The 12,813-nt window shown below is 38.1% G+C and overlaps 1 protein-coding gene and 1 long non-coding RNA gene across 5 annotated transcripts in view; one reads left to right on the forward strand and one right to left on the reverse strand.

Annotated features, from left to right (window-relative positions):
• Acvr1c (activin A receptor type 1C) overlaps positions 1–826 on the reverse strand; it is a 71,868-nt gene extending 71,042 nt beyond the window's left edge. Inside the window, exon 1 of the mRNA XM_005315780.5 lies at positions 497–826. Coding sequence (XP_005315837.2) covers positions 497–569 — 73 coding nt within the window. The 5' untranslated portion in view covers positions 570–826. The remainder of the gene's footprint in view (positions 1–496) is intronic.
• Positions 744–12,813, forward strand: part of LOC106145229 (uncharacterized) — a 93,626-nt gene continuing 81,556 nt past the window's right edge. Inside the window, exon 1 of one of the 4 annotated variants that reach the window (XR_013424086.1) lies at positions 744–1,007. This is a non-coding gene — a long non-coding RNA (uncharacterized LOC106145229). The remainder of the gene's footprint in view (positions 1,008–12,813) is intronic. The other 3 variants (XR_013424085.1, XR_001230109.4, XR_013424084.1) reach the window with 3 other exon arrangements.

Below are 12,813 nucleotides of genomic sequence, written 5' to 3' on the forward strand. Positions count from 1 at the left end.
TGGCACCAACGGCTTCTGGGATATCCTTCGCCTCCTAAATTTCAAACCAAATTGCCAAACCCCACCACCATAATGCCACCATCCTTGCATAGCCCTCAGGGGCTCAGTATAGAGTCTCCCAGGGGCACTTGCAGCCTTCCACGTCCTTGCAGGGTAAATTCACAGTGCCACCAGCTTCCAGCTCAGCACCCACCTACAAACGCTCCTGTACTGATTCTGCTACAAACTGCCCCCAAATTAGTCACCCACCTCACCCCTACCCCACGTCCGGGACTTTTTTCCCTTCCTCCTAGTGGCTTTATATTCAACACACCTGTCTACTCCTACGGCTGCCAGACGTCAGGTGCCCACGCTGTGCCCCATCAACCAGACTGGCGCTTCCACCTCCGCCCCGCGGACGGTCAGTTTACTCCGAGCACCCTGTTTTTCTCGCCCGTGTGCTCACCGCCCCCAACTCCCACCCTCGAGAGCGCAGGTGGAAAAACACCCACTGTACCTGCCGAGAGTTCGGCGGCCACTGCAAACAGCAGGAGAGCCTGGAGGAGCGCTGAGCGGAGCGCCGGGGTCATGGCCACTCGGCGGCCGCGCTGGGGCTGCGGGGCCCCAGAGTTGAGCAAGGCAGCTGGGACAGCGCGGGCCTCTTTGAAGTTCCCGGGGCGCGGGAGGGGAACGCAGCCCCGACACCCTTTTGAAGTGTGCTGTTGACTCTAGTCTGTGCGGGCGCCCCGCTCCTCTGCCACCCCCATCCCACGCCCCCTGCGGCTGGCGGTGCGCGGAGCTCCTACCACTGGCCCCAGCAGCCGGCTGGGAGGGGGCGGAGGGGGGTGTGCGACAGAGCCCGCCCCTGCCGCGCCTCCACCCCCTACGCCCTCTGGCAGGCACCCGGCCAGGTGCTGAGGTCCAGGCGGACCAAGGCGGCCCGATGGCGGGGCAGTGAGATCGCCCAGAGTCAGAGTGAAGAAAGAGGAGGTGGTGGGAGAATGGCACTGAGCCCCCAAGGCTACTCGGTGAGTGGAGTCAGGACAGGAGGGAAAATCCCGTCGAGACTCTAGGGAAACTTAAAATTATGCAGCAGTTGCTTTCTGGTGATCTGCTCTCGTCGAAGATCCACTCTTCCAGGTCTTTTGACACTCGTTTATTTGTCTAGCTTAACTAGAATGTAACTAGTCTGCGCCTTGAGAATACCCCTCCGGTGTGCCTGCGGATTTGTCCCACCAAGTCCTGGCTGTTTGTGCGTTAGTGGAAGTGCGCCCTCTCTGTCCATCCCTGGAAATGACCAATTTCCCGACTGCCTTCGGGACCTACAACTTTGGTGTCTTTCAGAAACCCTCTGCTCTAAGAATGGCGACCAAACTGGGCCACCTACAGCAGGTGATGTCATCATCTGCAATGTGTAAAAGATTTTTAGGACCCGATCTAGAAAGGTATCTCAGCAGCTACAATTTTAGCAATTGAAGATCTGGGGAAAATATTATACACACCAACAAGGAGAAGTGTTTAAAGTAATATATTACAAGCATTACTTAAAATATTACTTAAACCCCTAGAGGCTTATTGTTGAATAGAGGTGCTTCCCGTCTAAATTGTGACTCAAAACACAAGGGCAACATTATCAGTTGAGAGAAATTAGCCTAAACTCAATGCAGCTTGAATATAAAAGTGAATGGGATTATTTTCATGTGAACGGCACGAAAAACCAAGAATACAATACTGGTGTTATTACTGCTATTAGAGGGTTCCCTGAAAAGTGATTGAGTCATATAAATTAATTGCTTTAGGGGAAGAGATGACGTGCTTCTTCACTTAGCTCAGCATTAAATAGTGAGTGTTCTTTATGTCTATGAAATACCTATTGTATTTAAAAAAAAAAAGTCAGGGTGGCTGGGGCTGGGGATGTAACTCAGTGGTAAAGCATCATGGGTTCAATCCCCAGTAACTAAAAATATAAATGGCCCTATTGTCAAAGGGCCATTTTGTCATTGTCACAATATTGTAGACAGGATGGTTGTTGAACTTTGAGGCATGAGGGTGACAGTCCCAAGAATATCTACCACCACCAACTTGTGTGAATCAAAACATTCCTAAGTATAAGAAAGACTTATTTTCATTTAATTCTGGATACAAACAAACAAACAAAAAATGGAGACGTGAGACAAGTCAGGGCCCTTCCAAACAGCTACAAAGCAGATGCTTTAAAATATACGTATATAAAAGAAGCAAGAAATACTGGGACATATATTTTGACTGGCTTGGTTGCTCATTATTTGGTAACTGTACCCTAGATTGTGATAGCCAGTTGGATCATGAGAGTTGGAGCTGGAGGGAAATTTAGTACACTCTCTGGGTCTGCTTCCTTAAATAAAAATAAATGGTACTTAATTCCTCCCTATTTCTCAGAACTACAACTGGATTAAAAAAGGTAGTATATGTGAAAGCACTGTTAAACTATAGGCATTAAGTAATGTCAAGTGTTTACTCCCCACATATTTATTTTGTCTTGAATGCAGTAAGCAATGTCCTCTTCGAGTCAGAAAGCTCTTCTTTTCTAAGAAAGCAAGGTTATTATACCAAGAAATCTGATGCAGAATAACTCAATATTCTGAACAAAAGCATTGCTTTCCTCTTAGTCAAATAGTGCATTGTCAATACAGTATCTACTAACCAATGTGAATATTGAGCACTTGAAATGTAGCAGACCAAATTGACATGTACTTTAAGAGTAAAATACATGCTAGATCTCAAAGAATTAGCAAAAAAAAAAAAAAAAAAGACCCACAAGACTGTAAAATACATTATCAATGACTTTTACATTGCTTACAAGTTGACATAATATTTTGGGCAGATTGAATTAAATAAAATACAGTTGTGTACTGCATAACAACATTTCAATCAATGACAAACCTCATATACAACAGTGTTTCCCTAAGATTGTAATAGAGCTGAAAATTTCTATTGCCTTGTGACACGATAGCTCTCCTAAAACTATAATACATTTCGTTATTCGCATGTTTGTGGTGATGCTGGTATAAACAAACCTATTGTGCTGCCAGTCACATAAAAGTATAATAGAATTATGTACAATGCATAATATTTTATAATGATAATTGACTATTACTGGTTTATATATTAACTGTATTATATTTTTGTTAGAGTGAATTTCAATATATGTTTATTATGTTTATCTTTAGAGTCTGTGTGTATTCATATATAGTACAACAAAGTTTTAGATAAAAAGACTTAGGGAGTAGAGATATAAAGAAAGAAAATATTTTTGTACAGCTATAAAATATGTGTTTTAAGCTAAGTGATATTATGAGCAAGTCAAAAGTTTTTTAAATTAGAAAGTTTATACAGAAAAAGGTTATAGTAAGCCAAGGTTAATTTATTACTGAAGAAAGAATTTTTTTTTCTTTCTTTTTTTTTTTTTTTTTTTTACAAATTGAATGTAATCTACATATACAGCCGTGCACAGTGATATCCCAGGCTTTGCATTCACTCACCACTCACTCACAGCTCACCAGATCAACTTCTAGTTCTAAAGTTCCATTTGTGGTAAGTGCCCTATATAGTTGTACCACTTTAGTTTATTTCAATGTGTTTCTTATAACTTTTCTTGTTTAGATATATTTAGCTACACAAATACTTACCATTGTATTACATTTGCCTACAGGATTCAGTGCAGTAACATGCTATAGAGGTTTGTAGCCTAGGAACAGTAGGCTATACCTTGCAGCCTAGGTGTATAGTTGGCTAGATTTGTATAAGTACACTCTATGATGTTTGCCCAAAGATAAAATTGCCTAATAAATACATTACTCAAAACTTATCCCATCATTAAGTGGTGCACAACTATATATTATTAAAATTAATTTTATCCATTCTTTTATCCTTTTTAATGTGTGCTGTAATTTGGATAAGTGTCCCCTAATGGTACAGATATTAAATACCTGATTCCCCACTACTGGTGGCACTATTGGAAGGTGCTGGAAGCTTTAAGAGGCAGGGACCTAGCAGGAGGTCTTTAGGTCATTGGGGATGTGACCTTGAAGGACATAGGGAGGCCCCACCTTCTTCCCCCTCCCCCTTTTCAATTCCCAGCCATGAGGCAAGCTGTTTTGCTCTGCCACTAATTCCCATCCTGAATTGCCACCATAGCCCCAAAGCAACAGGACTAACCAACTATGGGCTGAAATCTGTAAATATGTGAGCCAAAATAAATCTTTTCTTTTTTTAAGTTGATTATCTCAGGTATTTGTCATAGTGATAGAAAACTGAAAAACACAATAATACAACTAGACAATTTTAACTTACATATGAGGCTCACATTATATCTATATTATATCTCAGTACTGATCTAATTAAGTCTCATTATATGTGAAAAATCCTTACCTTGTCTGAAAACAATATGAAAAAAAAAAAAAGAGTGGTAGGTGTCTGGCCAGTCAATATGTAGTCAGCCAATAAAGGAATCAGGATCTTTTGAATTCTTGGTGCAAAGTTCTGGGACACTACAAAAGGTTAATATGTCAAAAATTTAAGCTCTTTATTTGTAAGAGTATTTTAAATTATGTCTTTAAATACCATATTTCCTATCTTATTATGTATGTTCCAGTGTCAGTACTCTGAAACCCTTCAAGCAAGGTATTAACCACTCTCAATGTATTGAATCCCAAAAGCTGGAAATTTATATACTTGGCAGTTGTAAATATTTCTAACAAGTTTGAGTCCTTAATGTCATCTTCACGACTAACAAGAACTACATCCTTAAAATGTATCCTGACTTATACTTTATTTACACACATACATACACATATACCTACATATCCCTTTATGGCAGTTAACCCAGTCTTATAAAATAAACTACCATTGGGGCTGGGGTTGTGGCTCAGCGGTAGAGCGCTTGCCTCGCCCCTGCGAGGCACTGGGTTCAATCCTCAGCACCACATTAAAAAATAAATAAATAAACAAACAAAATAAGAAGGTATTGTGTTCATCTACAACTAAAAATATATATATTTAAAAAAGTGAACTACTCTTAAGAAAATACTATGGATCAGGTGTGGTGGGTCATGCCAATAATCCCAGCAACTCAGGAAGCTGAGGCAGGGGTATCGCAAGTTCAAAGCCAGCCTCAGCAACTTAGCAAGACTGTAAGCAACCTAGTGTAGACCCTTTCTCAAAATAAAAAATAAAAAGGACTGGGTGGTCCTTAAGTTCAATACTTGGCCCCAAACAAACAAACAAAAACTCAGCTGTAGTGTATTAAGATGTTCCTGTGTTCTTGCTACTTAATATACACAGTAGAGATTCATCATTCAAGATGTGGTATAACATACTTCCTTCATATAGTTGTATATAACAGAAAAAAATTTACTTGCAAGACTTAAAAATTTCACTAGAAGGAATTTATAGGCAAATATATTTTTCATCATTTAACTTCCCCTCCAAACACCTAGTTGTACATATTCATTGCCATAGCAACATTACATCCTGACTCCTGGATTCTCAACAAAAGAAAACAATAATAAATAACTGAAAGTATATAACTTCTCAGAAAAACAGATTTTATGAGTAAATCCTATATAAGCAAAAAGAAAGTATGTATAAGGACTTTAAACTATAGAGATACGACACATTTGCAGATTATCATTCCAAACTCATAAGGCACATAACGTGTACTGTAATAACTGAACTTTGAAAAAGACTGTTTCTTAGCAGCTGGGGTGTGGCTCAGTGGTAGAGCACTTGCCTCCCACCTGTGAGGCACTGGGGTCGATCCTCAGCACCACATAAAAATAAATGAACAAAATAAAGATACCGCGCCCATATATAACTAAAAAATACTTTTTTAAAAAAAAAGAAAAAGACTATTTCTTGGGTGTGGTTAAAAATTTTTATCATATAGGTGTATTTTGTTATTATCCTTTTTAAGAATCCCAGTGTTACACATTTAATTTTTATTTCATCTTGGAACATAAACTTATCATGGAATGAGCATATGGTGAGGAGGCATACTACAATGATTTGCTATGCACTATCAATGTCTAATCTTTTCTCATTTTCCTGCATTTTTCTTCTCCAGATTCATATTTCACCTATACAAATACATGGCAAACTCATCTCTACTCATCTCAACTCTTTTTTAAAATATATTTTCTTTTAGTTGTAGATGGATACAACCTTTATTTTATTTATTTTTATGTGGTGCCAAGGATCGAACCAGTGCCTCACTCATGCTAGGCAAGCACTCTACCACGGAGCCATAACCCTAGCCCCTCATCTCAACTCTTAATCACAGAAATCTTTGCATTGGAAAAACTTGCTTCCATTTCTCTTCTTTTTTAATTATTAATTCACATCTCAAATAAAAATACTCACATCTCTTAAGACTTTTATTGAGCATCTACAACATGTACCCTCAATGAGTCTACTCCATGGGATAGCTCAGGTTTAAAAAAAAATAATAATGACCAACTCCTCTGTGGACATGAATAATGAGGATATAGAAGAGTTTCTTAGTTCAACTGCCACTGCTAAAACTCTGATCTATTTTCAGTGCTTACATTTTCTGAAATTTCTACCCTCTTTCATTGATTTTCATATCTTTTTAATACTATAGATATGATCTTTCACATAACTCAAATTTTGCCTGTTTTCTCTTTCACTGACCAGTGTCAGTGTGCTTTGAGCTGATTAGGTACATTCAGTACAGGCCCTTTAAAAAGCAGGTCAGAGATTCAGTTCCAGGTAAGCAAGCTGCCACGACTTAGATCATTTCCTTAGAACAGACCCATAATTACACCCTACACATGTAAGACGTCGAGGAAGTAAAAGGGTTAGATGACTCAGTACAAATCCATCACTTTCTGAGAAAAGAGCTCAGAAAGAACCAAAAACCCCAGACAGAAACAGCATTAAGATTCTGATATACTTGACTCAGAAAAAGAGTGATTTAAAGCTGCTGTGAAAAAAGTGGCAGCCACTAGCCACTTGGACTATTGAGTACTTAAAATAGGACTGATATTATTTTTCTGTGTATTGCACATGCAAAATACACATCAGATTTCAAAGACCTAACACATATTCTAAAAGAGAGAAGATTGTAAACTCTCTCAATAATTTCATATTAGTTAAATGATCGCTGAAATGATAATACTTTTTAGACTGGATTAAGTAAAATATTAAAATTAATTTCATCTTTTTTACTTCTTAAAACAGCTAACTGAAAATGCATTAGATTACATTTGTGGCTCTCATTTCATTTCTACTGGACAATATTCACTTAATGAATCCTTCCCGAATATCAGAGATCAAGCGGCACCACCTTTCTTCCAATCACATTGTTTCAAACCCATTTATCTTTTGCTCCTTTCATTCTTTGATGGTAACACATATTCAGTCAATAACCAAGTCACATTTTTGTTTCTTTTCTGTTGTCCATCCTCATCAGTGGTGGTTTCCATAGTCTGAACCCTTAGTAATTTCATACCTGAGTTGCTGTAATTACCAACTAAATCATCTCTGTAACTTCCTGTTTTCCCCATCTTAATGCATACTAGGCTGCCATCAGAATAGCTTTCTGATTATGTTCTTGCCTGCCCTCAGGTCTTCAGTGACCATCCTTGACTATAGAATCAAGGCTAAGTTCTCTAGTTTACCAGATCTAAAACTTTTCATTCATTTTGAGGACCCTAAAGCCCTTATGTTTAAGTGGGCTATACCTGTCAATATATACTGTGCTAGAAATTAAAACTGAGAATTTCTTAAAACATAGGAATATGTGAAGACACATTCCAATAGCCTTTGAAGCAATGGCATTATGACACATCTTGCAATTATGTACATCTTCAGTGTACACTCATATGAGACCAAGAGTGGAAAAGGTAAATCACATCTTTGTATTAATTATAGTAATTTTCACTTTGTGGACCCTGAAAAGCTCTTAGCACCCCCTGGTATACCTGGGTCTAGCCCTCCCTAGGTGATCTCATCGTTTCCATATGTTCAACTTTTTGCTTCTTCTATGTGCCCAAGACCCCCAAATCTCTGTCTCTCACTTTATCTTGCTTCAGAATTCCAATGTATACATCTCACTAGGATCACTACCTATATAGATCAAAGATGCCCCAAATCAAAAAGTGTAAACCTGCTCTTCTGGTCTCTATTATCTCAGTAATTGTCACCATACAAGTCACATTTCTTGGGTTCCCCCCCCCACCCTTATCTCTCCCTGTCTCATTTCCTCTAGTCACATCCAATTAACCAGCATTTCATATAGAGACTAACTTTTATAAAAATCTCTCAAACTTTTTCCCTTCTTTCCACTGCAATGCTACCAGACCTGTTCAGATCATTACCTTCTTCTGCTTTAAGTGTCATGAAAGCCTCCTATCTAGACTTGCTTTCTTGAGACTCTCCTTCCTCCAATCAATTCTAAATTCTTTCAGCCAGAGGAATATTTTCATAGCACAAATGTGGTTAGAGCACTAAAAATTATCTAAGACATAATGCCAGATCAAACACTGGTGTTATTTATTATTTAACCTCTCTAAACTCCAATTGTCTTATCTGTAAAATGAAGGCAATAATTGCAGCTACTGCCATTTATGGTTAGGATGAAATAACAAAAGCATGTTAGTGTCAGGGGGTATCTAGCACATAGTAAGCATCAATAATCTGTGTGTTGGATTATTAGGATGATGTTTATGATCTTGATACCACCATATACCAAATTAAAAACTTTCCAAGACTCAATATTGACTTCATGCTAAATTAAAAACCTCTTTCTTTGGCTTAATGGCCCTGGAAAATCCAACCACTTCCTGTAGTCCAACTACATTTTATTTCTGCACCCTTCTCCTGCACACTGTTTTATAACTTTTTGTCTTTGAATACATGCCCCGGTTTTTATAAATGGGATAGTCTTCCTCCACCACCTGCTTTCTCAGAGTCTATTCCATTCCTTAGTTTTTAGTATAGGAGTCACTATCTCAGGAAAATTTTCTCCTATTTCATCCTTCATCAAAAAATTGTATGTCAGGTGTTTCTTTAATTAGCTACTACAATGCTAATTTAATATCTATCATGTCAACATATTGCTACCTCCTCTCTCCATTTGTCTGCAACCTTAGGCTATAAACTTCCACATCAGGCGTCAGGTCTTCTACAATGGCCTGCTCTTGGCATCTGAAATCAGCATGACACATGCTTTGGGTTGATGTGATTTGTTTCCCTTGGGTTCAGGTAGTGAAGCTTACTCCTCAGTGTGGTGATTTTGTGAGTAGGCAGAACCTAAGAGGTAGGCCACTATGCACGGTAAATAGGCCACTGGGGATACTTCCCTCTGAATGAATAATTTATTCCTCATGGCATCCTAAATTACTTCTATGGGGATAAGTTTCATCAAAGAGCTAGCCTCATATCCAGCTTGCTGTATGAGTTCTCCCTCACGTACACTCCAGCAGTTGTGCCGTCCACCACTAAGCCCTCACCAGCGACTGACATGATGGAACTGTCTAAAGTTGAACTTCCAACCTCCTAAACTATGAAATAAATCTATTTTCATTATCAGACTCAGGTATTTTGTTATAGCAACATAAAATGGTCAAATACAGCACATATTAGGCACTTGATAAATATTCGTTTAAAGAATGAATAAGTGACATTTAGAACCTCACTCATATTGCCTCAAACCAACTTTTCCATGTCAATCTTTCCTTTTGCTCCCCTAACACTAATGCTGTGTTGAATAAATAAATTGGCTCAACAATAGCAGCAGTTGTAACTAAAGATATTCCCCTTTGTATTCACATTGCCAAACCAAACACAGTAGTTTGGGTAAAAAAAAAAAAAAGTACAGAAAATGAGAGGGAATGCTGAAACTAAGAGTAAGCATGTAAGTCAGCATTTTATCACTGTGGAAAGTAATTGAGAAAAACAACTTAGAGGAGGAGAAATTGAGTTTGGCTCTTATTTCATAGGTTTCAGTCCATGGATCCATCACCTGGGGGGCCTTAGGTGAGGAAAAATATCATGGTGGAAGGATGTAGCAGAGGGAAGATTCTTGGTTCACATCAGCCAGGAAGCAGAGACAGAAAGAGGCAGAGAGAGAGACAGACAGACAGACAGACAGACACACACACACACACACACACACACACACACACACACAGAGACTGAACACAAGAGATATCCTCTAGGGCATTCCCCCAATGGCCTTCCTCCAACTAGACCCCACCAAAATTTCTACCACTTCCCTTATGCCATCAAATTATGAATCCTTCAGTAGAGTCAGAGCCTCCATGATCCAATCACTGTACAAAAGCCCACCTCTGAACACTGCAGCATTGGGAAACAAGTCCTCGACATATGAGTCTTTGAAGGACACTTCATATCCAAACCTAAGAGTAAGATTGCTCATTAAGGGAAATTTCTGACTTGAGGGTAAAATTATCCTAGTTGAAAAACAAATAAACAAAAAACTTAAACTATGTCATTCAAGGTTTGTAGTTACAAATGAAGTCTACTTTCATAAGTTAAAGCAGAATTTTCATGTATTGCAGAATTATCTATATATCCCACTCTTTGATATTTGTTCAAATGAATTAAAGTTAGCATACTTTAGAATACAGGTGTACCTATGTTTATCATAGCATAATTCACTGCAGCCAGGTTATGGAACCAGCCTAGATGTCTGTCAAAAAGTGAATAAATAAAGAAAATTTGGTATTATATTCATTCCTAAAGAAGAATGAAATTGTGCTATTTGTAGGGAAATAGATGGAAATGGAGAGCATTATGTTTTATCTCTTATATGGAAGATAGTGTGAGGGAGTACATCATAAAAATAGAAGGGAGACAAATAAGGTAGAAGAATGGGAAGGGGCAGGAGGGAGGAGAGGGTAGGGGAGATATTTGGTAGGAAACTTGATTGAATTATGTCATTCCCATGTACCATTATGCCATGGTGAAACTCACTCCTCTATATAATGTACCAACTTTAAAAAAGAATATTAAGTAGATCATAGTGTCTGCAAAATGTCCCAAGAACCAGATCTGGAGCTTACAGAACCAGGAACAACATTCCACATTTGTTAGAGTCTGTAAACAAGTCTGGATGGAGCCTGGCATTTTGCCAGAGGGAGTGGTTTATGAAGTAACGCCAGCGAGCCATTAAGTGTGGAGATTCCTTATTGGTTGACTGCTGTATCGAGTTTATGTTAATTAAGATAAGCTGTGTGGAATGTATATATACCGCTCCTGTCCTACAATAAACGGCTCCCACTCCTGCTGTATCGTCACCCCCTGGTTATTTTGCTGAGGCCAGACTGCGGCACACATTCATTTGTAGACTTGTCCTTGGAGAGTGTCTGCCCTGCCCCTCCACTGAGTACAAAGAGCATTTAGCATAACTAACAACCTGAGGTTGGATACATGGTTCTACTAGAACATCTCCAATTGCTGCATACACTGAAGGTGTCTTTCTCAGTCTCGCTATAAGACAAAGAAGGCTTGGGGACTGGGTATCAGGATTTTATAGGGATCCTCAGAGAGAGGTAGAGACTCATATAGTAGGAAATTCTCCCCAAACAGAATGAATGTTTAAAGGTGCTGGAGGTTAAAAAGAAATGATAACTCAGATCTAGAAGTACAGGATTCTAGTCTCATTTTTCCAGAATTTAAGCAAATTATTTAATCTTTCCAAAGTTATAGTCAGAAATTGAGGTTTTTTTAGACCTATTATAATACCTATTGTAATCCTTATTTAGCTAAAACTTTACCACATTTTATATTCTTCATCTATAATATGAGAAAAGGTACCTCCAAGGCTTGTTCTATAAACTAAATGCTTTCATAAATTACACAAAATATTATTTGCTACTAATATCATTATCACTAAATGGGGATAATAATATTTTCCCATGCACAAAACATTTCATAATGAGATAAAATTGAGTCATTTTGAATTAAAAAACAGTTTGTATGAATGTTAGAAACATATTCTTAATAACTTCTATGAAAAAGTAGAATACTAAATATAATTAGCATGCATAAATATTTTCTTATGTTGTTATAAGAAGTCTTTTTATTATTGGTTGTTCAAAACATTACATAGCTCTTGACATATCATATTTCATACATTTGATTCAAGTGGGTTATGAACTCCCATTTTTACCCCGTATATAGATTGCAGAATCACATCAATTATACATCCACGTTTTTACATACTGCCTTACTAGTGTCTGTTGTATTCTGTCTTTGAAAAATTGTGTCTTTGAAAAATTCACGATTTTTAGTTTTCTTTTCTATTATTGAATCTTAGTTCATTTTCTGTTGTTACACCTGAATACCACGGATGAAGTAATTTTTTTTTTTTTTTAAGTAGAGGTTCTAAAGTCTGGGCAATTCAGGACATGGTGCCAACAACTGGTGAGGACTTTCTTCCTGAATCATGGCAGGCAAAACCTTTGACAAAATAGAGCAAATTTTCCAGAGAGAGTTCACTTTTACAACAAAGCCACTCCATGATGATCACTAGTACACCCATCGATGAATGAATTAAGCCATTCATGAGAGGTTATTTATTCCTTAAAGGTTCCATCTTTCAAATACCATTAACAGGACTCGGGGCACAGTTTAGTGGAGGAATGCTTGCCTAACATCTGTGAAGATATGAGTTCAATCCATAGTCTACAAAAAAAAAAAAAAACCACACATTAACATAAGACTTTCAGAATTAAGTTTCCATCCCTTGAAATTTGGGTGACTTCTTTGATAGTAAATCAAGTGACCAGATTCTATACCACATGACAG

Source organism: Ictidomys tridecemlineatus, chromosome 7 (genome assembly GCF_052094955.1).
Source record: "Ictidomys tridecemlineatus isolate mIctTri1 chromosome 7, mIctTri1.hap1, whole genome shotgun sequence".
Lineage (NCBI taxonomy): Eukaryota > Metazoa > Chordata > Mammalia > Rodentia > Sciuridae > Ictidomys > Ictidomys tridecemlineatus.